The following is a 24,277-nucleotide window of genomic DNA, read 5'->3' as shown; positions in this document are numbered from 1 at the left end:
GTCTGGCGCCGTAACGAGAAACGTCCATGAGGGTTGTCGTGCAAGCAGGGAGGACATTTACACAATCCCATGTACGCGAGATGTGTAACATGTCTGCGATGTGGAGGAATCGCATCAGGGGGCGTCAAGGTTGGCATGGAGATCACAGAATCCCATATACGCGAGGTGGCTGACATGTCTGCGGTGGGAAAAAAAAGTGCATGTCTGCGCGCGCCATGCGCCATCCGCAAGTTGATTTTCGCCTGTCGAATTGCCATGACGCCTGTTGCTTGTCAGTAGTTGCCTGGTCAGTATCTCTTCATACCACACGCCGGGAAAGTCTCCGCCATGCTCTTGAATGTGGTTTGTCCCTGCTTCCCCTGCAGGAGAGCCAACAGCATTGCGCTACGTTTTCAGCTGCACTTGTCGCAAGAGAGCATGGAACACGACTCGTTTTGGCATCAAATGGCCGAGAGGCGAATCCAGCATCGTGACCGCGCGGCTGCCTTGCCCCATGGCCTTTTCGTCACTGGTGCTGTGGCGTTTGCGCTTTGGCCTGGCAGACCACAAACTCATTTCGATGAAGCAGAGGCAGGGCCGATATGATATGAGCTTGCCGTCTGATCGCAGCAAAGAGACCAGAGATGAGATGACACGTTTGGCCTTCGCAGCCGCTGAAAGCGCGCGCGCCATCTCAGTCAACCAAGACGATGGTTACGAAAATGACCACCTTCCACCCGAGAAATGTTCCAGGGCCAGGAAAGAGGATCTCCTTCAGGAAATTCTCCTGCTCGATGCAATGCTCGATGCAAGGCTCGGCCAGTCTGCGCAGCCCCCGCGTTGCCAGTCTTCGTCCCGTTGGTCTGTAGTCCGTCTCTGCCCCTTGGAAAGCTCATCGACGGGGGATGTAGGTCAGTGGTAGACTGTTCGCTTCGCATGCGAAAGGTCCCCGGTTCAATCCCGGGCATCTCCACTTTTGCATTTTGCTCTGGTGAGGTTCCTCGAGACGCATAGTCTGCTGGCGCGTGCTGGTGACGAGGAGCGAGTATGAAGAACCAGGTTTCAGTGGTGGCATGCGTCATGGCAGGCGAGTATGAGCGTTCCATGTCTTTTGATGAGCAGTCTCACGAATCCAACAAACAACAAGCATCAGCTGGCCGACCTGAGGGAGTGGGGTTGGTGTCGTGAGCTCTGCTGAAGCGGATCCTCGGAAGGAGGCTGGCGATCAGAGGTCGTCACGAGCACGTGACATGGGGGGAGCGTGTGTGTCTTAGTCAGCCGCGATCAACACGAGGCTTTCGAGGAACCTCTCATCCACCAACATCACCACCAGCCTCAGCTCTCTCCCCGTCTCTCTCGCCTCCCATCACACGCCATCGAACATGCGCTCGCCATGAAGCACGGTCCTGCCGACGGCTCATCACCGGCACAGGGCCTTCCCTACGACCCGACGACGGGGTTCCCCTCGACCGGCGTCCTGCCCGTGGTCCCGCCCGATCTGCTGCCAGACAAGAACCCACGAAGCAACGCGGCGACGGCAGCATCGGCGGCGGGCGTGCGGGCCCTCAGCGCGCAGGCCATCGCCTTCTACTTCCGCGCCCCCGTCAAGGCCTTCTTCCGCACACGCGTCGACTACCTCGCCTGGGCCCGCAGCGTGCACCTCGACCAGATCCAGAAGCAGCTGCAGCGCCGCGATCCGGCGTCGGCCGCCGCCCGGTCGCGGTTCCAGAACGGCCTGCGCCACACGTGGGACTGGCTGCGCGGCACGACGCCCGGCGTCCTGACGACGGCCATCCGCCATCACGGCTGGGGCGTCGTGCCCAACCAGATCCTGCCGCCGCTGCTGGCCAACGTGACCGTCGGCGCCGTCCTCTACACGAGCTACCTCCAGATCCTCGGCCAGCTGCACGAGGAGAGCGCGAGGGCCCGCCGCACCGTCTACCCGCCGCCCGAGCCCGTCCACACCTTCACGGCCGGCCTGCTCGCGGGCGCCCTGCAGAGCCTCGTCGCGGCGCCGCTCGACGCCATCCAGGCGCGCTACGACCACCGCGACCTCCTGCCGGCCGACGGGCGCGGCGGCGCGCCCAAGAGCATGTGGACCTTCAGCGCCGAGAAGCTGCGCGAGATCGGCCCCGGCGGCATCTTCGCCGGCTACGGCCTCTCGCTCCTCAAGGACGGCCTCGGCAGCGCCGTCTTCTTCAGCACCTTCGAGTACGTCAAGGCCCAGAGCTACTACCGCTTCGTGACGTGGTACTACGGCGACCTCAACGAGGACATGGCCAACCTCTTGGCGACGCGGCGGCCGACGCCTGCCGGCGGCCGCGCCGCCGACAACGACGGCATCACGCCCCTCATCATCAAGCCGCACTACGCCATCGAGCCCCTGTTCCTGCTGCTCGCCGGCGTCACCGCCTCGTTCGCCCAGCAGGCCGTCATGCACCCGTTGACGCACTTCCAGCTCGAGCACTGGGACCACCTCGAGGACATTGACCAGAAGGCGGCGAACATGCGGGCCGACGCCGCGGCCCGGGGCGGCGCGCCGGCGCGGGGGTCCATCTTCCGCATCTACTACCACGCCTACCAGGAGACGTGGGCGCAGTGCGAGGCGGCGGCGGCGGCCCAGGGCCGGAGCGTGCGCAGCTGGCTGTACCGGGGGTTCTGGTGGAACACGATCCGTCAGGTGCCGAGCACGAGCGCCGGCCTCATCATATTTGAGCTCGTGCGGAGGAAGTACGGCCTGCGCAGCGACGAAGTGCGCATCAACAAGGACGGGTACGATATCCAGCTGAACTAGGGTCTAGGCTGGCTGGCTGCTGGGTTGTATGACTGCGGAGAGGGAGAAGCATGGCTGACGAGCCAAGGAAACGAGTAGGAGCCTGGCGTTTGGGATCGTTTTCCTTAGATGTATGGTTAGGAACTCACAGGCTTTCCATTTCACAAGCATGGCGGCATATTCGTAGCATACTGTTCCCAACTCTGGATAGCCTCATTTATTGTGCGGGCTACTTGAATGCAAGGATGCAATGCACCATGTAGTGACGCCCTCTACTATGCAACCCGTCAATTCTCCAGGAGGTGGCATTCCTCCTTCCGACTGACGAGCCCAGATACTCGGAACAATTCGAATGAAAACCGCGGGCCAAAACATCCGATGCAACGAACAGCAACAAGATGCCAAGTGAGGAGACGATAGCGTTTTATCACTGCCGGCAACGATCCCAACCACTCACCGGCGCTGCGACGTTCTCAGACGGGAAGGTCGATAGGCGCAGGATCGACAAAGACGTGGGCTAGTCCAGTGTAACGTTTGTTCGCCCCAGCCGTTCCTTGCGACTATCCCTGCCGAACCCGAACCGAACCAACAGCTAACGACCGTTGGATCGAGATGGAGATATCGACCGGGCGCGGGGTAGCCCTAGCTTCAGCATCATCTCTCGCTGTCCGTCCGGATGCGGGCGATCAATAAGAAGGCCGCCACTCCCGCTCTTTGAAAAGCCCAGATCCTGCAGGCATGCCAGGCACCACATCGCCCATTCGGTCAAGGCGGCGCTCACCTCTCACACACACACCACTACACTCGCGCCATCGGCATCCACACAATGAGGCGTGCCATGCTTCCCGTAGCGCTCGCGGCCCTCGCCGCAGCGGCCCCCTCGCCGGGCCTCCCGCTGGCGATCAACACGTGGGGCGGTCCGTTCGTCGCCGCCACCGACGCAGCCTACGCATCCCTCCTCGAGGGCGGCGCGGCCCTCGACGCCGTCGAGACGGGGTGCTCCGTTTGCGAGGCGAACCAGTGCGACGGCTCCGTCGGCTACGGCGGGTCGCCGGATGAATCGTGCGAGACGACGCTCGACGCCATGATCATGGACGGCGTCACCATGAAAGCCGGCGCCGTGGCCGGGCTGCGCCGCATCAAGAACGCCATCGGCGTCGCGCGCGCCGTCCTCGAGCGCACCACCCACACCCTGCTCGCCGGCGACCTCGCCACGGCCTTTGCCGTCGCGCACGGCTTTCGCGAGGAGACCCTCGGCACCGACGCCACGGCCTCGCGCTGCGCCGCCTGGCGCGCCGCCGACTGCCAGCCCAACTACCGCCAGAACGTGCTGCCGGATCCGCGCCGCGGGTGCGGGCCGTACGCGCTGCCGCCGGGGCCCGGGGGCGGGCTCGATGCCGCGGCGCCGGGGTACCACGCGCTCATTGCGCCGGGGGCGCGCCAGAGCGGCCACGACACCATTTCGCTGACGGCCATTTCGGCGGACGGCGTCATGGCCGCGGGGACGTCGACCAACGGCGCCTCGTTCAAGGTGCCGGGTCGCGTAGGCGACGGGCCCATTGTCGGGTCTGGGTCGTACGTGGACAACGACGTCGGGGCCTGCGGCGCCACGGGCGACGGCGACATTATGATGCGGTTCTTGCCGTGCTACCAGGCTGTCGAGAGCATGCGCAACGGCATGGCGCCGACAGAGGCGGCCGAGAATGCTGTGCGTAGGATGGTGCGCAAGTACCCGGCTGTGGCCAGCGGTATCGTCGTCGTTGATAAGGACGGAAACCATGGCGCCGCGGCGTCGGGCTGGGGCGGCACGTTTACATATGCGTATCGTGGAGGCAGCATGAACGCCACCGTTGTTGTTGAGGTGCCGAATCTGTGTGTTGGTCGGCTCATGTCGCAGCCTTGATGGTGTTGGAACTGTGATAGTTGCTATGTGCTATGAATGATAAGAACGCTCATGGATCAACTTGGTTCACGGTCCGCTGCGAACCGTGAATAGGAAAGTTGAACCTCGTAGACGTCAGATGTCGACCCTTCGACAAGAGTTTCTGCCCATCATCGTGGAGTTGTAGCCATAACTGCGTGTACTGCCGATCAAGGTGAAGGGCACTGTCTGAGGCGTCGCGAAGCTGTTTTGTCCAGATCCAGCAGAACAACACATGTTTAACCAGACATTCCATGTTTTGCACAAGCCTTGGAATGACCAAATGGTTCGAGCTAAGGATGTACGTACGCTCACTCGTGATGTCGGTGAATATTGAGGATCCTGGCTGGGTCGTGCGGCAAGGTCTTCGGCCTCATAAATGATATAGATGAACTAAAAGCTCAAACAATGTTGAGGCGCAGAACATCAAACGCTTGAAATCACAGCTTCATTCGGCCAAGCTATTCGACCAGGCTACTCGATCAGGCTACTCGATCAGGCTATTCGACCAGCTGTCCCCATCAGTCCAGCAACACACGGCCCAGCAAGTTCCCCAGACAACATCACCAAGCCTATCCGCTCCAGATCAACACCGCTCAAACACGCGATACAGTCCCTTCAAATCTGCGACCTCCAGCACGCCGCCTTTCATCAGTGGCGTCGTTGCCACCAAGCGTGCTTTAAATGCGGGAAAGAAAATATGCTCAATCGCCCATCGAATGTTCTTGCGCCTCGTCGTCACCTCTGCAGTCTCGCTGCTGTCTGCACGCCCTTTGCGCGGGGGCAGTTTTTCCGGCACGTAGAATGACGCGAGCTCCCGGAGAAACGTCTCGAAACACGCCGTCTCGCTCGTCCAATCGACATACGGGCCCAGTCGGAGGAGGAACCGCGGCAGCTTCACCAGCGGTGGCGTATAGCCCTTGATGAGCAGCGGCATCGTCCTGAGCTCGCCTGACGGTGTAATCTCGAGCGAGAAGTACTCGAGCAGCATCTCTCGGCGCTCGATCAATTGCTCTGCCACGCGTCTGACAACATCCTCCACCTCGAAATCGTCTTCGGGTGATTGGACCTCTGCCTTCTCCTGGCGTGCGGCGATCCGCAGCAGCTCCTTGAGTTCTAACGGCGGACTAAAGCGTATGGAGCCAAAGTTGCCAAAGTCGGTCAGGCCAATCTGGTAGCAGTACTCAAAGCAGGCGAAGCCGTAATCGATCAGATACAGCTTGACCCCGCCTTGAACGGCCGCCAGCCTCCGCTGTTCATCAACAATTCCGACAAACGTATGGCCGGCAAACACCTCGGTCAGGTCGTGATGCATATCGTCTCGGACGGCAGCTCGAAGCTCCTTGATGCTGCTGAGACGACAAACCGTGGACTCCTTGTCCACTATTGCGTACTGGATGTTCTCGGGCGCAGCGAGGACATCGTCATCTCCCGCTCCCGTGTTATTTTCGTCCTGATCAGTTGCGGGTACTGCAGTGAACATGCTTGTGATCTTGCGGAGGGATGTATCGGTTCGTACGAGGTTCTTAGAATTCCTACGCGGCCGACTGGATCCCGATGTGGCCGCCAGTGGAGGAGCGCCATCACCGTCTTCAACAGCTGATTTTGACGCCGCGTCGGTCCACTGTGCGCCCGGCAGCAGGGTCTGGGTCATGAAAGTTCGGCTGGTGTCTACTTCCGCTAGCTTGGTACGAACCTGCTCACACACTACCTGAATGATCTCGTCTTCGTTCAAAAAGTGCACCTCGCGTTTTGTGGGGTGAACGTTGACGTCGACACGGGCCGGGTCAATCTCCAGGCTCAGGTAGATAAAGGGGCGACCGTTCTTGGGAAGGAAAGTGGCATATACCTGCTCAATGGCCTTTCTGATGGTCGTCGACTCCACACAGCGATGGTTGATGAAGAGCAGGAACGTCGTCTTTTTGATGTGATAGTTGGCATTCGTCACCAGGCCGTCGGCCTTGAAAGCCCAACGATCGTCGGACGTTGCGAATTCAATCAGCTCGTTGCCAACACTGGAACCATAGATCTGCCGCACGCGATCAGTCGTCGAGGCGCTCGCCTGCACGGAGACGCTCGCGCCCGACTCGCCCTGCTTCTTGCAAGAAAAGGCGACGCCCTGACAGTGTATGGCGTAGCGGCCGACCATGTCGATGATCTTGTTGTACTCCTCAGACGGTGAGCGGAAGGCACGCCGCCGTGTCGGTATGTTGAAAAAGAGGTCCTCGACACTGATCTGCGTTCCGTCGCGGCCGGCGACCTTCTTAGGCTCAGCCGACTGGCCCGGTTTCGCCGGCGCGAGTTTTCCATCAAGGAAATGGGCGCGCCAGGCGACCGCTGAATCTTTCGTCTTGGTGGTGACAGACAAATGGGCAATGTGGCTGATGCTGGCAAGCGCTTCGCCCCGAAAGCCGTAGGTCGCGATGGACGTGAGGTCCTCGAAGGACGTAATCTTGGATGTGGTGTGGCGTTCGCAGAGAATGGGCAGATCATCTTTCTAGGCTCTGTTAGTGAGGCGGCCATGGAGGATGCGGTGAAAATGTACCTGGATGCCGCTGCCATTGTCTGTAATCTGCAACAACTTGAGACCCCCTTCCTTGACAAGCACCTCGAGTGACGTGGACCCTGCGTCTACGGCGTTCTCGATGAGCTCCTTGAGGGCGTGGACAGGGGCGACGATGATCTCGCCAGCAGCAATCTTGTTGACCACCTTGGGTGAGAGAGCCTGTGGTTATGCACGTTAGAGGTGGCACGTCAACTGGGGCGTTCATCGCAGACTTGCTCTGATCCGCCGAGGGGCCCGCGTCTCGTCAGGTTCGTCCTGGGCTTTCCTTTTGGCGCCACTGCCAACATCAACATCCATTGGTTCAGCCATGCTGGGGCTTCGATGGCTTGTAGGACGTGTGAGGGATCTAGCCAGAGCGAGGCAACCAGGTGCGGACTTCACGACACCGCCCCAACACGGAATCCGCCCGATTCAATGGGGGGGTGGGTGTTCAGGGCGAATTGGGGCGGGCTATTGATTGGCCGTGGATTGACGATGCAGCTTCAAACTAAGGTTTGGAGGAGACAGAAATGCATTATGTTCGTGCTGTATCAGCTCTCACAAATCTCGTGCGAGATGGTAATGGTGGCCCTCGATCCAGACGGCGGCGACACGGATGTTGAGATACAGTGCGAGTTGCTCGTCACTGAACGCGGGCCGCGAACGAAGGGGAGGTGCGATCGCGCGTCGTCACGTGGACAGACTCGTTCCATGTGTTCACCACGACATCGCCAGAATGGGCAAACCCATTGGACAATCGCTCCCAGGTGGAACAGATTCCGCGTCTGCATCGCCCATTTGCTTCACAAAGTTTTCATCCTGTCGCAAATCCACTTTGACCGTGGAATTAAGCCTCGACGCCGAAATCGTGTACCAAGGCTGCCGATCTCCCGCCATCGAGTACTGTATGGCTTTGAAGGCCTCGCCAAGTATCATCACGGGCACTTCGACCGCCCCAAGGACGTCAACATCGTTTCGCGCAAGCCCGAGTCTGTCACCTCCCCTCCCCTCCGAACTGACACGTATGTGCATAGGCGAAGGAGGGCCACGTCGCCTGGGCGGCCCCTGTTCACATCCACAGCTACGTTGTGCTGTTCGTCCACACAAGGCAGCCCTGTAAAAGCAGTTGGGTAATGATTTCGCGAAATGGGGCATTGCAAATAAACGCTGCTTACATTCGCGAGCGATCCCACGTTTCAGGCAGATAAACGCTTCTGGAAACGGCCCCCGAGTATCAGCCTTATGCTTATGATCCCTCCCCCCCCTTTGTGTCACGACCACGCCGTGGGGGCCACCCCGGCCAGCCCCCTCGCGTGTGTATGTGAACGCTTTTCTACAACTGCTCTGCACGTATGTGGGTGATCAGGCTCGATCATGGCAGGATCAGGTCCTATGAAGCCTTTCTGGACAATATGCTGGTGCTTGTTACGGCCATGTCCGAATGCTACACTAGGCTGCATGATATGACGTTGGCGCAACCGCCGATTGGGAACTCAAGCGATCGAGAGACACCAGCCCGTCAGACACATGTGGCGGAGGCTTTCCGCGCCTAACCCACAGTGGTTTCACTGCATCACGGGCAGAGGAGCTGCATCGTCCAGTTGCCCAGCCTTGGGGAAGCCATCCGGCGAGTGCTGTGGCCCATTGGACCCCCAAAGCCTCGTCCTAATATGGCTCTTGCGCCCCCAGAGTTCTGACACGCTGGCAAAGCCTGGGCGCCTTCAGCCGCGGTGCCCAATTTTTTTTTTTTGGCTGGGAAGCTTCTTGGTCATCGGTCACCGAGTACAGTCGCGATCGATGCACAATGTGTGTCGCTCCTGATACTAACTATGCGCTTGATCAGCTACTTATATAGCTTGGCCGCCATGGCACAAGTGGATGTGTTATCTCATCGCCAAGATCTTTTCTCTATCGCCTGCCGATCTAGCATTCCAGAATCAACACATTGTAGAAAAACCTCTAGTGCTCTCAGTCAGCTGGACCGCAATGTGCCAGGACCGATCCGAACATGGGCGGAGCAGCAACACGGATGCTGCCTCGACGCGAGCGCGGAACGGAAGCCCCGAGTAAACACCCTCTCTCCTTTTCTCCCTGGCAGTTCCCACCAACCCCCCAGCCTGACCTTATTCTAGGCGCCGTCCCTCCAACCCTGACTCCCAAGCTTCCTTCCCCTACCAGGGCGTTGGCCGTCACAACGACGACCGCCGCCGCGACCTGGGCGGGAGTCTTCGTCTCATCACTGAGGAATTCACCCCCAACGGCTCTCGTCACTCGACGCCTGTGGAGAAGTCGAACATTTGGCTTCATGACCTGGCCCTCGCTTCGACACCCATCGACCATCAGTACTCCAATGGCAAGCGTAGCCGCGACAAGATGGAGCGCGACCTCGATGACCAGCTGGAGCGCGCCAAGGTTGATGGTTTTACGAAGCGCTTGAAGCATGACTCCAAGAGACATACTTCCGACTCGATAAGACTCGAGGACCCATCGTCGTCAGGTACCAGCACCAATGACAACAGCAGCAGCGACCAGGCCCGCCGCCGTCGCCACGCTGATGGCGCCCTTCACCGTTCGGGTCGTCACAGGAGCTACGGGGACAGGCACTAGCTACATAACCAGCTCTCCGATGACAACTCTCCCGCGGAAATCGGCATGCCCTTGGCTGTTTCTCGCACCAATGGTCTGCTAGTTCAGGCGGACACACGAGGAGCGACTCATCTCGTTCGATCATGTTGACCTGCACCCACGTTCGATACCAAGATCGACCTGCAACAACATAGTCTTGGTAACACTCGGCAAGGTCGGACGGCGTTTCCACATATTATTATCTTGATCCTTTTCTGTTTTACGCGAATAGTTCTAGAGTACCAGACCCCGAAAGGTCTCCACACGTGCTGCCTCGTCATCTCCCCAGACGAAGAAACAAGGCCCAGCCAAGTCATGCCCACGGACACAGACTGCTGGGCCTCACCGGCTTCACTGCCGGGCTTCGTTTGTTTCTACCCTCGGACTTCTGCAAGGAGCCCATCTTCGTGTACACTATTCCATCGCGGAACGTCCCCTCCCGAGCAATTGACGAGAATCTGGCGCAGCCCAAACATCAATCGATCCCCAGGCGATGGATGCCCTCCAAAAGTTGTGTACCACCAACACCGGTGCACGTATTTCCTTTCGCGGCTTATGCTTGCATGTCTTACCCTGGGTTTCTTTGGATTGTCAATCGAGTTTCTTTCTATCCCTTCCATGTATCTCCAGATATTCATCTCAGGAATAATACCATCAATGCCAGCATAAGGACCACTCTCAGCGCGTGGTGATCGTGAAGCGCGAAGCCTTGCGTGTCCCACACAGGATGCAGACACCCAAGGGCAACGGCATAGCCGTGTATAGCTGTTGGAATGGGGGAGGATTGCGATCCGTGCAGACCACGGGCTGACTGATTGTTTCACGGCGTGCTCTTTTAGTGCGCCAGCCGGCCGGCGGCCGGGCCATCCACCCTTGAACAGCTCCACAGCCGAACAAACGAAAAGTGGCAACCCTAGACGACGTGCACCTTATCACAAGAATGCTATTGTTGCGCCGCCAGAGGAACCGGGCCACGAGCGATAAACTGCCTCCAACTTCAGCTGGGGGAGAAGGGAACTCCAACGGCAAGGGCGGCCAAGCATTCCAACCCCCGCCACCTGGTCAGCACTCGCTCCTCCACTCAGCCCATCTCCAAAAACAGAAACACAAGACAACCGCCCCCCCCCCTTTCCCACCAACACAACCCACCGGGGGGGAATTAAAAAAAAAAAACCTCCTCCCGTCCACCAGCCATTGGCCACCTTCTCTCCGAACAGAGACACAAACGGCACGCGAGAACCATTGGAAAGGCAAGCCCCCCCCTCTCGCCCCCTTGTCGTTGGGTATTCCCACTCTCGGAGATTTAAACCACCCACGAGCAACACCCCCTTGTCTTCTCTTTTCTGCCGCCCCCAGACTTTCCACTCCTACCACACCCCCCCCCTTTTTCCTCGCTTCTTCTGCCTGCCCCCCCCTTCTCTTCCTCTTTGTCTCTGCTGCCCGACCCCTTCTCCAACCCCGTCCCCGCTGCTGGGGGGAGAGGGGGGGAGGGGGGGAGGGGGGCAGCAGACCACGCGGTTCTCGCAGTCTGACACTGGCAGGTTGGGAAGCAGGTTGGCTGGGGATGTACGCACGCATGCACATGTGTGAGACAGACAAAGCCACCCGTCGGATGTTTAAAGAAGAGCCAAAAGGTCCGGCTCGCGTGGGCTCGAGGACGGAGCAGAAAGACCCAGCTCAGATGGTTGGGGCGGACTCCCGCTCACGTATTACTCCTTGCATTCCCGGCTCGCACTTTCTCTCCGTCTTCTTTTCTTCTCGTCTCTTCTCTTGTCGTCCGCCCATTACAAGCGCACACACAGACATGCTCAACCCACCCTCAGCGTCAGCAGACAGTGAGTTCCCATCTCGATCTCCGTCGGCCGGCCGGTTGGGCCCCCTCCAATCTTCCTCAGCACCATACCATTCCATCCCATCCAATCCCTCTCGCCTCCAACGTACCCCCCTGGAACCAACGCTGTCAATATAACCCCCTCCCAGCTCCCAAACGAAAAGAGGAAAGGAGAGAGAACCCAAATCAATAATGGGCCCCCCCCCTCCCCACCCCCCGGGCAGGGCCCCTTCTGTTCTAGGGCCATCCGTTTCGGAAACAAATCTCGCCACAGGGAAACGGGGAAACGCCCCCTGGACCAATGACAGCCCGTCCGCCGCGCCAGACCCCGGACAGTCGTCCTCGATAGCTCGACCGTGCTATTCAATACTACATGTATAACCCCCCCCTTCCGGACAGAGCATCCACGCGAGATGAGCGCGGCGCACGAAGAGAACGAGCACGCCGGCGCGGCGGTGACGCTGACGGTGAGCGTTGGCGCTCCGACCCTCCCTGGTCCCCCCTCCACCCCCTTCTATTTCTCTGGCCGCGAAATCCCTTAGGTCGCTGTCTGTTATAGCCCACCTTCACCGGATGCGCCTAGTTGCCATTCGCCGAAAACAAGAGGGAGAGAGAAAGATAGGCTTCAGGCACCTCGTTTCCTTCTCTCACTAGTCCGTGTGTGTGCAGCCCAAGGGGCCGCGCGAGGCGGAGCGGCGGGGCGCTTAAAGGGCCTTATTATGGACCTCCCCCCTTCTGTTGACTTCTGTTAACTTGTCTGCCAGACATGCTTACCGAAGATCCTGTTTCTCTCATTATATATGGTCATCCTTGGTCTCTCTTTGCCTTGTTCTTTCCTCTTTCATGTCCCTCCCTGAGCCGCCTCGACATGCCATCGCCGTTTCAGTGTCAGCGTTCGTCCACCCGCATCTTGGCTACCTACACCTCGCGTCCGAGGAGACGAATCCTGGTCGGAAACCGCCATCAAAACCGCATTTTGGTTTAGTGGCATCACACAGCACAAGTATCATGCACTCTTTCCGGGTCAAAGGCCATCTGTTCGCCTGATGCCATACAGTCTTCCATTGAGCGCGGTATAAATTTCCAAGTCGACATGAGGAAATAGCCAAACCAAACCAAGTTCTATTTCCAACCAAAACGGTATCCTACACCTACATCGACCTCGATGCATGCCACCCACCTCCACGTCACCATCAGCCGGCGGAGAAGAACAAGGAAACCAAAGACAGATGGACTTGGAAGTAATGGAGGGGAACGCCGAGAATGATGCCACAGTACCCGAGAAGGTGCGCTGCCGACGACGACAGCAGAGTTAAAAGAGGTGTAGGAAGGTATGTGAAGAAGACGAAAGTTTTGTACAAGTGGTATCTCTTGGCGACACTTGGTCGCATCAAAATGGGGTTCGAAGGTCAAGCAAGGTTCGTTACAAGTACACGAGGCACGCCCGCCATCGTGGATTCAAAGGGTTGTGCATCGGTCGGTCACGGAAACTGCAAGAAAAATCACAGATCTCGACGATTCGCTCAGAGGAGCATCACTGAGGGCGTCGAGGCTGCTCAGGCTTATCAATCAGGCCTCCAATGTCAACGCGGCCTGATCGGTCCCCTCTCTTGGGCGGTGGCTCAGACTGCAGGGGAACCTGCTGTGGCGATGAGCGGATTGGTGGCAGTTGATATGACGGCTGCTGCGGTGGTGGCCTGTGGCTTGGAGGCAATTCGCTGCGAGGAATTTGACTCGATGAGGGACCAGCAGCATAGTCAGGCCTGGTTGGGGACGCCGCATACGAAGGCATCCCAGAACCTATACCAGGGCTGAAACCTGGACTCAGACCAGGACTCAGTCCTGGCATCAGTTGTGGTGGGTGTCCAGTGGAAGGACGCGAAACTGAGGAGCCTTCCGCAAATCTCGGTCTGTTCGGGTCGAATGGTGCAGTAATCTGTGGATGCTGGCTGTACGTATTCGAGTGCTGAGGGTGATGATATGGTTGATGGGTTGGATACCCGTAGTGCACCTCCCTCGCATGAGGCGAAGTCGTGGCATATGGATCGCCTGGCGGGAGCACCAGCATCAATGCGATGAAATAGGTGGAGTCCCGTTTGGCTGAGCCGAAACGGACAAGAAACGATCTCAGCTGGCCGCCCGGTGCAGCAAACGCCAGCATGTCTCTTCTATCCATCTGGATGCGCGCCAACTCGTCGGCGTCGAAGCGGAGAGTCTCAAATACGCGCTCTTCCTCCTGCTTTCCAAAAATCGGCGGAAGGTACATGGGATCTTTTCGACTACGCTCCTCCTGAACGACGAGCTGGTGACCCTGCACTTTGGTCCGTTCTGAAGGGGTCACGAGGTCGAATAATGCCCTTCCCCGAATGTTGGAGATGCCAATGGCATCCATGAAGGTTGGGGACGCCTTCACTACCTCCATGTCAAGGTTGAGGAAAGCCACCGGCTCAGCGGCCGAGGACGGGATGGCCAACGGCGGCGGGTACATGCTGGCTTCGCTCGCAGAAGCTCGCTCAAGGTATCTGGGCGCGATGGGCTCGCTTTGTTGAGATTTTAGAATGCGGTATGAGTTGACACGCCGGAGTGGATCATCGTACCCTGAAACCGGTCCGCCAGATGAGTACAGACTCAACGGCCTCCTAATCGCAGCATCTTGGGGATGCGAGTACGTGGAAGGAGCGTAACGGCCTTCCCTGTCGTCTCGCAGGCGCGGCCGTCCACGTTTCTTGTGTTGGACGTCGATGCACGCGTCCTCTTTGCCATTGCTGAGGCATCTTGAACACGGTCGTCGGGCTATTAACAAAGCAGGCAAATGTCAGCAAGTGGTGCATCGGCAGGAAATTGTGGTTGAAGATGGTTCAATCTGCCAAATGAAAACAAAACAAGTGTTGATCGGCCAAGTGGCTGGCAAAGCTGCCACTGCCAGGCCGTTTCAGGCTCTGTTGCGTACTATCGCTGTTCACTTGAACTCGGAAGGGCAAGATTGTGCGGCTCGAAAGTCGTGACGGAGACGCAGGTAGGAGTCCCTCCCGACTACAGGCCGGAGGCCTTTCCGTGTCCCAACGGAGAAGTCCCGGCACTCGGCTCCTTCAACGCTAGCTCACGATTGGCGACTGGTCCCGAATATGGGGTTAGAGCCCAACGGTGACAAAGCGCAAGTGCTCTGACGCGCCGTCCCAGACCGCCGGGCCGAAGTGCCGCGTGGTCGGTCCTGGAGCCGGATTTCGCTAGCCGATCTTTACCTTAACAAACCTGCTGACTGGCTAAGTTGTGGAGGTGATCAAAGCGTCGCGATCGAACTATTGGGATCCTGCAGGTGTCTCCCCTCTGCTGTCGTCATCCCTAAAAAGCCCGCCCAGAGGTATTGTCCTCTTATTGCTGTGCCTCCTGCAGCGGCCACGTTCAACTCTGTAGTGCACCTGTGGCGTGCTCATCGCTCAAGTCCCAGAGCTGTCAGACCTGAGACCAGCTAGTTGTTGAGATGATGTCAACCAACTCGGCCGCGACAGCGCCACATGCACCAAGGTCACAGCACAGCGCCGCGCCGCTGCAGGTCGGATGCCGCTCCGTTCATGCAGAGGTAGAAGGGAAGCAAGTGCTGAATCAATATAATAACAATTAAGAAAATCGCTTATCGGTACGTACCGTCACATCTGAAGATGGTGTGTTAGCGTCATGGATGCCCAAGGAGCATGTAAGGGGCAACATACCGGAGATGAGCTTTCTTGCACGGTACACATGCTGAAGCAACATGGCCCTTCGTCTTGCGTTGAGACTTGGGCGAGGCGAATGGCTGAGCGTCCTCTGGCGCCTGTGACGTCGGACCAGCGTAGGTTTGCGTGGACGGCGGCTGGGGTGGTGGTGGCAACGGTCCTGGCATTGTCATATATGGTGCCGGCCTGTGATGCACATGCTGTGCAGACATTGATGGGTATGGCGCCGAGGTCGGAGCAGGCTCCTCTGATCGATGGTAGGAAGAAAGCGTCATTCTGTCCGGTGGTTCAGACTGGTAGGACCGGACCTGGGGCGGAGGTATCAATGGTGACGGGCCCTGGATGCCGCTGTGAGCTCCCAATGATGAACTTGGCCGATAAGCATCTTGTGAGCTGGCGCTCAAATAGCTCCCATGCAGTTGGCTCCGGTCCCCAGCCTCGTGAGTTGCGTTGGGCGGGAGAGAAGGAGACCCTGACATGGGCGGAGAGGGGTATGCCCTAGAGCGAGCAGCAGTGCCAGGCTCTGCTCGTTGCTTGGCCCAAGTCAGGTCTAAAGCGAAAGGCGCCAGATCGGATACGCCCCGGCGTTGGCCGAGAGGGAGTGAGAACGGTTCGTGATATCTCTTTTCGTCTTGCATGGATAACCTCAAGCTGTCCAGCGAGATGGGTGGACTGGCAGCTCCCAGGTCTCCTCACAGACAGCGCAGTGACGGGGCTCCTTCGCTGACACGATGAGTCGATCCCGCGCAAATAAAGGAGGAGCAAGACCCGAGTACGCGCTCGTGTTCGCGGTCAAAATTCTTGGTGCAAAGGTTGTCGGCCAGATGCTCGTCGACGTCGCGAAGTCGTTGATACTCTCAAAGTCGTCTTAGGAGGCTGATGGATAGGTGTCCAAGCGCCGGCTGGCTGACGAACAAGCCGGAGAAGAGCGGGTTTCAGACAAGTCGAAGCGATAGGCGAGTCGTGGGGTTTCACGAGATGCTGCAGAGTGATACTCGCACAACGATTTCCTGTCGGGTTCTCAGTTGCACGGCATGCGGCGGTGTTTGTGGTGACCTCGTCGTTGCTGTGTTGCGGGCTGCTGCAGGCTGAGGGACCAGGGCGGGGGAGGCGGAGGCGCAGGAGTTCGCAGCCAGACGTGTTCGACTGTAGAGAGATGGGGGTAGGGGAGAGGGGCTTTTCGGGTGATGGAGGGGCAGATGTGATGCCTTGCCCTTGTCCGTCTTTTGTATGCTGTCCTCTGGCCCGATCAGAAGTCGGAATGAACGTCTACTGTGTCGTGACGGCAGGACGGGTTTTAGGAGAGTCGATCGGTGGCTCCCGTTGGGTTTTTGTGCGACTCGGTGCTGGGCTACAGAGTACGGGGGGGGAGAACCAATTGAGATGAAGCTAGGGCGCTTTCAGGGTTGATCTGGTCGAGAGGCACAGGGAAGCCAGGGAAGACCCTGGTCAGGACTTTGGGGTGGCTGCTAATCAAGGGTGGAGGGCTATGCCATCATCATGCCCTGGGCGTGGGCATGCTTCCATAACGACGACAATTTTCCGTCCCGCGGGCGCGTGTCAAGAAGGTAGCATGCCCGAGACGGCGGCCGCAGCCGCAGCCGTGGTCGTGGTCGTGGTCGTGACAATAGCCGTCGCTGCGGGAAATTGACGGAGTCAGGGCGCGATCAGACAGACGGGACAGGACGAGCCGGCTTTGGACTGCGTATGAGAGGCCTGTACTGGTTCGATGCAGTGTCCGATGAGTGGTACTCTTACGAATGATTCTGCGCGTTCGGGCCCAGGCAGGCCAGGTCAAATTGGACTGCGGAGGCGAAGGAGGGGTGGTTCAGGTGGGAGTGGGAGAGTGGGAGGGAGTCCAGTCCAGGACCCAGGACCAGTACCAATTCCAGGATAGGGATCAGGAACGGGATAGGATGGAGGGGAAAGCGAAGGGAAGGGGACGGAGCAGGCGGGGAGGGGTGCGGCCCATGTCTCGAGTGGTCGGAGCCGGTAGCAGATGGCAGATGGAAGGAGGCAGACGCCTGGTTTGCGTTGCTTTGCTTGAGGTTGCCTGGCCTGGGTGCATCCAGTCCGTACATCCATGTTCGTTGCCTGGTGTCCCTTGCCCACTGGCCTGCTCGGCGGGCTCAAGAGAAAAAGGTGGAGGAGGAGGAGAAGACCCGGGCCAGGGCCAGGTGCCAGGCTTGCCAGGGCGACACTGCACGGACAGTGGGCGGGAGTGGGGAGCCAGGGAAATGACAAGTGCATCGGGGCGCCCAAAAGCTCGTGCGGAACCAGGGACGGGGGACGGGCACGGGCACGGGGGAGACGGGGTTCAGGGGATGAAGGAGTGAAGCCAGGGGTGCTCCAGGGAGGGTGTGAGAGGTGTGAGCCGATCGTCCCAAGTCGAAGAAAAGATGGGACGAATAAAAAAAGGTGGATGGCCTGGTGGATCAGGTGGGTGGGTGGATTGTTCGATGGGATGGTTGATGAAGCTGCCGCTCATCGTGCTGGTATTGCGTATTGCGCAGTCCGCCAGTCGAGACAGCCATGACACTATCTAGATCTTGGTTGCTTTCGGTCGTGGCCAAAATCACGGCCACCATGGCCACGGTCGTTGTCGCGGTTGTATCATGGTTGCGATCACAGCGGCCTGCTGATCCCGGCCCTCAACCCCAACGATAGAGCTTGAGCCCGAACTCAAGACGGATGGCTGGCACGCTGATCTGATGCGGCGAGCATCGAGGTCCCGTCGCCTATGCGTGGCCACGGTGTTGCAGACCTGTAAGGGTAATTTTGGTGAGGTACCACACACATTGGTGGAGATGGCGAAGCCAGGAGTGTGGTGGTGTGCAAATCATTGTTGGCCCGGCCCGTCGTATGGTAAATCCACCCATGAGTGACCCAACAGCCGCCAGCAGCACAGCGGCGGCGGGGCGAATCCACCGCAGTATCTCTCTGCAGGTGTTGGAGATGCGATTGACGCGTCCCAGGTCTTGCTTCCGTTTGAAGGAGGCGTACGACGATCCGTACTGATAGGGGCATGATGGATCCCGAGAGGAGACTTGAGGGAAATTGGAAAGGGATACTACAGAGAGAACTGTTTACGCCATGCTCTCCGAACTTTCTTCTCACCGCCGTCAGCTGCGTCTCTCATTCTCATCCAGTCTGAGCGGCGAGGGGCTAGGGAGGCGAGATAAAGACGAAGAGAACTTCTGTACGCTGTACGACCTGCAGAGCATGCGAGGTTTCAAGGGAACCAAGGGCAGACGTGGACGTGATAAGCGCGCACGTAGAACCCGGCGAAATCGAGACAGTAGTAGGCTGGTGCAGACGCTGGTGTGGGTGGGTGTATGGCTGGCTGGCTCTCTTTTGGCATCTCGCCTCATCTGGCGGTTCGAGGTCCGGCTCGTGGAGAAGAGGAATATAGCACCAGCCTGGCCGGGAACCCAGAGCTCTGGAAGCTTGGACGTTTGGAGAGTTAAGACGGTCGAGGATGGGACGAAGCAGAGATCACAATGCCTGCCACCACACCTCCAACCCAACTGTTGGATGGATGGATCTACCTCAAGAGACGGGATGGACGAACCCATTCACGCCCCTGCTAAAGCGCGTTGTGCCTGCACGTACCAGCTCGCCTGGCTGCACCTGCCTGCACCGGCCTCGGCTCTACCTACATACGCGTGAGCAACAACCCAAGTGTGTGTCCCAGCTGCCTCGCCAAGCAGCAGGAGCAGCCCCTCTTTACTAGCAGATGTGTGCACCTCAAGGCTTGAAGCCCCTCACATGCACCTGCCTTCTTCGTTGTCGTGTCCTGTTGAGCTTCTAGATGATGCGTAATGCCTGATAGGCTAGAGCGACATTGTTCTTCATGACTTATCACTGCGTCTCCAATGTCCTTTTGGCTTTTGAGACGACGTCGTTACACCAAGAAAAAAAAAACCACTTCATTTTCCTCATCCGAGAAGGCTCTGAGTTTTTCGGATGATGGCAAGCTACTTCATTCGCTGAATATACATGTAGGCATTCTTCTACCTGCCTGCAGGCCGGGAGCTGTGGCAGGAAGTCAGTGCCTATCAGGGAACTGCTGGCACGGACTACAGAAGCAATGGTGGACACTTGGGCAGGCGGCAGGCACGCTGCAGGATGGGCAGTGACCATGTGCTCTACAGGCTGCACCTACTTTGAGACACCACTCGGTATCCCTTGCTCTTGCCGCTGCCACTACTCCATTCTGCTGCTATTGTTACTGCGCTGCACCTGCGCACCCACACGGTCATGCCGATTGCATCGTGATCGCGAATCAGGCGACAGTCGACAGATTCGCTGTTCCCGACCAAAAATGGCAAGGGCAGCACCTTCCTCATTCCATACCTTACGGAGCCGCGCTGGAAGCGTTGAGCGTGTAGCCCCGAGCATTAATGCACATCATAATGAGCTCGGCCACGTATACATCTAGCATGCCTACATGACGCACAAGGAATTGACAACCAAGATTTTGCCTCGATACGAGATGCCCCTCGACGTGAATTCAATCTCTGACTGACAGGAGAGCCAGGTTAGGCGGACCCAAGGTCGGTGGCGTTCATTGTAGGAAGCTTTCCAGCTTCCATCATCCCTGCCCCTGCAGATTCTGTCCTCCTTCTCAGCTCATTTTTACAGACTCCAAGCCTTGGCAGGATGAAGAGAGAAGGGCGGAGGGGCTGACAGCGGATATCGTGGTGGCAAAGAAGGGAAGAAGGGAAAGCAGAAGAAGACAAGGCCGGCGAAGCTGGTGTAGCAACAAGGAGACGCGAGCCATGAGGCTGTCTGTGGTGGACGTGGTTGTCAGACACACCACAGTATGTCCTTAGGTGCGTGGTAGCGACAGCTCACAGAACCCACGGGAGACGCCGTGGCCCACTCACACCTGCGTGCAGCTCTTTAACGTGCCTCCAGGCCAGGCAGGTCCCCTCATATGCACAACAACCGATCAGTCTCGGCCACGCTCAACCGCCATTCGGTCGCTGACGGCGGCTGGGTTCCCCACAATCCCCTCTCCCATCCCCCCAAAGCCAAGGCCCTGTGAGTGTGCGCAGTGTCATTCATCCAGTCGACTGCGACTCATTCACCCACAGGGTCAGCAATGATCTGTATCTCGGCTCGCCGCCATCAGATACACCACAATGTGCGTCTCCGCCGAGCTTCCAGCCACCGTCCGGTAAAAGGCGGGCATGGCCATGTCTGGCTGGTCAAGCGCTCGTCTCCAGTCCCGAAAACTCTCGCGGCGTGGCAAACTGTAACCATGCTCTTTTTCCTGCTTCGCAACCCACCCACCCCCCTTCCCCATCAGCGTCCTATCGTTGGCGATGATTCGTTCCCCGCCCGCACATCAATCAACTTAGCCGTCCGTCGCGTGGGGATCGTCGCTGTATCAGGTCCGCTGTCCCGAGTCTCAAATCTGCTTCAAACGCTGCCGCAACGGCTCCATCGCCTTGCGCTGCGCTCGCCTCGGCAATGATTGACGGAGGATGAGCCAGTCAATTGCTTTTCTCGCCTCTTTGCCCGAGGGGCTAACGTAAGGTACGCGTGGTTTTCGATATTGCGTGCCATACCTTACCTTTCAAGCTCATCCCGTCTGTGCTCGCTTCTCGCCCGCCTCTCGCCTGCCGCCCGCCGCCTGCCGTAGTGTGGGCGCGCAATGCACGCTAGACGAGGTGTTGGAGAACAACCACAAGGAGGGGGAGGGGCGGCCAGATCTGCTGCCACTGCGCTTCAGTGGCACCTCGACATCACTGCGCCGCAGCCCTGCAGGACCAGGTCAGCTTATGTGGCTCAGTCGCTGCTCACCTCATGCCATGAAATGGACGGCGTGATCCAAGGTACGTCTACGAGCGCATCAGGCTCGGGCCAGACCCATTCGCCAGGTCGAATCACAAATGTGCTGGTCGATCAGTTGTGTTCAGCGTCTCGTGGCTCTTTCTAGATACATCCCTCGCAAGAGCAGCGATCATTTCCCTCGCCCCGGGTCTTATAACGTCGTTCTGGCTTCTTTGGGCGCAATGAGCCCATGTCGCACATTCGCCAGCCATCTAACTGAGCCGTGTGAGGTGTTTACGAATTATGACCCGTCCTTCCCCTTGTTTGCCACAGCCAGATACTCCTGTGTGGCTCCTACAGAATCTCGTCCGTCTTCAACACGCTACCCCCCTGGGCTCTGTCTCCTCCGAGCCCCTCCAGCCATGTCGAGGAGGTTTACCCGCCTACGGATCAATCTTTGTCGAAGTCTGGACGCCGGGCAAGGTAGGTATGCCGCAGGCTCATATCCGCACCTGGCTGCAGGGTCGAATGCACGCATCAGCAGGCGTGCACGTCGACCTTCCCTTCCCGCCAAGGTTATCGAGTCTCTCGGAGACCCCAGTCACACCTGAAGTCGACATGACCGACTCCGCGCCACCCGGCGAGACTCGGCAGAGATCCAATCCACGTGCCTGGCGTTAAAAGCTCATCTCGACCAAAGCGCCACACCTAGTCCTTGCGGCGGCATCGGCTAAAGCCACTGGCCTTGGGGATCTTCCATTTCTTGCTCGATGCGCGTGCACGGTCAACAGTCGACCACTGTCTTTGACCTCAATTTGCCCTGTTGTTGACAAGGTGCAGCCCAGCCAATGTGACGACATTCGAACCAGGCCCGTACGAGCTTAAGTTTGTGCTGGTCCCTTTCGTCGCATGACACCATCCCTCGCTGCCATCTGAGGTGTTCGTCTGATCACACCGCGCAAGCGAGCCATCGGTGTTTCAGGCTGTACTAGGAACTGACTGCCTTGGTGCAATCCTCCCTCTACTGTTGGTAGAAACGACACTACGCTTGACATGACTTTTGTACGCAGTGCTTTCTCCGCAAAATAGCCAATCATGTGATGTTGCCGAGCTAGAGATGGCATCAGTAACTCAAATTACCAAGCGCCCAAGATCACACACTGACGAATGCCGCGCAACTTTTATGGCTGAATAACTGTCCTTGCGCCTCCCTTTCGCCCATTCGTGCTTTGAACCATGCTAGGGTCAAGACATAATAGACTGGATTTGCTTCATGTTGGTTGCAGTCGCCGCTTCTGCTGACTCGCATGTTTGTGTGATCGACCAGTCGAAGACGTGGCATAGCTTCTGAGACCACACTACTCCTGAAACCGAGCCCATGTACCCAAAAAGTTGTCGAGTGACTGGGACGAGTTCATAAAAATAAATTCCACGATCTCAATGTTGATGACAGATATGACCTCAAAATGACCTTAATGGAGAGAACAAAATGAATTCTGCCGCTAGACGGAGTTGAACCGTCGACCCCCGCATGTCGAATATGGATACGAGTGCGATGCTCTAACCACTGAGCTATAGCGGCGTGATGACGTAATGCGATGCCACACCACTTCAAGATGACAAGAACCATGGCTGGTATGACCCCTGGTATTGTGTAACGGGACAACTCGAGAGTATACTTGTGAGGCCATTCAGGAGGGCATTGCAGCTGTGGGAACATACGATCACAGCAAGTCGTGGTGTCGCGAACCCACGCTGTCACCTGAGACGAGCGATCATGCAACCGGCGAGAGCGCACGCGGCGACCCAGATCGCCAGTAACTGTCGGCTATTCTCAGATATGCGGATGGACCCCAGGGAAGCTCTGGTACGCTGAATGGTTATTCGTCGTGCCCTGAAAGTTACCGAGCCTACAGGGACCTGTCTAATATCCTGACGATTCCCAAAATATTCCGTGTCATTCTGCACGTGTTGGCAATGTTGCGTGACCTTTGGAGGTTGGGCTCCACAGCGTCGGAAACCCGCACGGCTTTCCTCCCCCAACGTGTGTCATATGATGTTGCAGCATAACGAGAATCAGATGCAGATCCAAGAGTTGTTGCCAGATTGTTTTCGCATGGCGTTCACGTGCCGGATCCCTGAGTTCCGGGCTTGCCCCCAATACCTGGCAGAGGAGTCCCAGAAATGCGTGCATGAGCGTTCAACTGTCATACAAGTGTCACGTCGATCCTGAGACGATGAACCGTAGCGCCAGGAGCTTGGAGCCACTATGATGCATGTAGTCCTTGAGTTGGCGCCACAAGCTGTAGGACAGCTTGTCAAGTCGGCGCATTCCAGCTCTGGCAGTTCGGCTTGGCGGCGTGGACGGCGAAGAGGCCGATTGAATGCAACTCGCGGTGAGTATGGCCCCTGCAAAATGTGATGTTCGCGTTGACAGGGATTCGAGTCCCGCTATTCATTTCTCCGGCTTCGCCGTAAGAAAAGGAGAAAAAAAACGTTACTCATAATATCGTGTATCGGAGCTTATGCTGTTGCTGACGGACTTCAACAAGGCCGCTGTCATTCCCATGTTCTGGATGCAAGTCGGCCACGAACATGGCGCTATGGTACATTGGAGGGGTGGTGCATACATCGAGGTTTTTAACACCACACCACTTACGGCCATCGGACGCCGGGGTCTCCAATGAGTATAGTAGTGGCTGCCAGCCCCGATGTAACCGGGGTATCTCGGCTCGGCAAAGTGCCGCCATCTGATGAGATGAGCGAGCTGCACGAGATGGGATGGTGGGGTGGGTGTCTCGGTATGTGTGAGTGGATTAACAGATGAGAGGTTAGGACGCCCGTCATCGTCGCAGCCCGATGGATCGCTTCGCAATCGCGAGTGCTGGAGCAATTGGTGTTCGTGGTGCAATTGCAAGCGCCGGGCCTCTGGTGCACGTTAGAGTGCGGACGGGGAGCAAGCGAAATAGAGGTAGCTTTGTTGGTGTATCGGGTCGATCTTGCCTTCTCGTCCGCCGGTGGCGTTCAGACGACTGAACCTTGACTTCTGTCAAGGTGCACTAGGCCGATGGCAAGGCTGGTACAGTCCTGCTTCATTGGTGCAATATAA

General features: G+C 58.0%; 5 protein-coding genes and 2 non-coding genes across 7 annotated transcripts; 4 read left to right on the top strand and 3 right to left on the bottom strand.

The window, feature by feature from the left end:
* The first annotated feature begins 880 nt into the window (after nt 1-880).
* On the top strand, nt 881-952 carry D7B24_006670. The gene has a single exon. It is a non-coding gene; the product is annotated as a tRNA-Ala (tRNA).
* Nucleotides 953-1,372: 420 nt separating this feature from the next.
* D7B24_006669 (uncharacterized protein) lies at nt 1,373-2,773 on the top strand (the record flags this gene model as incomplete). The annotated part of the gene is made up of 1 exon (XM_028640794.1): nt 1,373-2,773. One exon carries the CDS (start codon nt 1,373-1,375, stop codon nt 2,771-2,773), a length of 1,401 nt encoding a protein of 466 aa, XP_028495074.1.
* An 805-nt stretch (nt 2,774-3,578) lies between these two features.
* D7B24_006668 (uncharacterized protein) lies at nt 3,579-4,655 on the top strand (the record flags this gene model as incomplete). The annotated part of the gene is made up of 1 exon (XM_028640793.1): nt 3,579-4,655. One exon carries the CDS (start codon nt 3,579-3,581, stop codon nt 4,653-4,655), a length of 1,077 nt encoding a protein of 358 aa, XP_028495073.1.
* Nucleotides 4,656-5,259: 604 nt separating this feature from the next.
* MLH1 (DNA mismatch repair protein) lies at nt 5,260-7,548 on the bottom strand (the record flags this gene model as incomplete). Its single annotated transcript, XM_028640792.1, has 3 exons — nt 5,260-7,170; nt 7,219-7,398; nt 7,525-7,548. 3 exons carry the CDS (start codon nt 7,546-7,548, stop codon nt 5,260-5,262), a joined length of 2,115 nt encoding a protein of 704 aa, XP_028495072.1.
* Nucleotides 7,549-9,204: 1,656 nt separating this feature from the next.
* D7B24_006666 (uncharacterized protein) lies at nt 9,205-9,825 on the top strand (the record flags this gene model as incomplete). The annotated part of the gene is made up of 2 exons (XM_028640791.1): nt 9,205-9,284; nt 9,351-9,825. 2 exons carry the CDS (start codon nt 9,205-9,207, stop codon nt 9,823-9,825), a joined length of 555 nt encoding a protein of 184 aa, XP_028495071.1.
* Nucleotides 9,826-13,431: 3,606 nt separating this feature from the next.
* D7B24_006665 (uncharacterized protein) lies at nt 13,432-15,662 on the bottom strand (the record flags this gene model as incomplete). Its single annotated transcript, XM_028640790.1, has 4 exons — nt 13,432-13,492; nt 13,675-14,467; nt 15,320-15,327; nt 15,385-15,662. The coding sequence occupies 4 exons, from the start codon at nt 15,660-15,662 to the stop codon at nt 13,432-13,434; spliced, it is 1,140 nt and encodes a 379-aa protein (XP_028495070.1).
* Nucleotides 15,663-22,665: 7,003 nt separating this feature from the next.
* Nucleotides 22,666-22,750, bottom strand: D7B24_006664. The gene has a single exon. It is a non-coding gene; the product is annotated as a tRNA-Thr (tRNA).
* Nucleotides 22,751-24,277: the final 1,527 nt, after the last annotated feature.

Source organism: Verticillium nonalfalfae, assembly GCF_003724135.2.
Source record: "Verticillium nonalfalfae strain VnAa140/NRRL 66861 chromosome Unknown scaffold_49, whole genome shotgun sequence".
Lineage (NCBI taxonomy): Eukaryota > Fungi > Ascomycota > Sordariomycetes > Glomerellales > Plectosphaerellaceae > Verticillium > Verticillium nonalfalfae.
The sequence above is the reverse complement of the archived record's forward strand: the minus strand, read 5'-3'. Positions and strand labels throughout refer to the sequence as shown.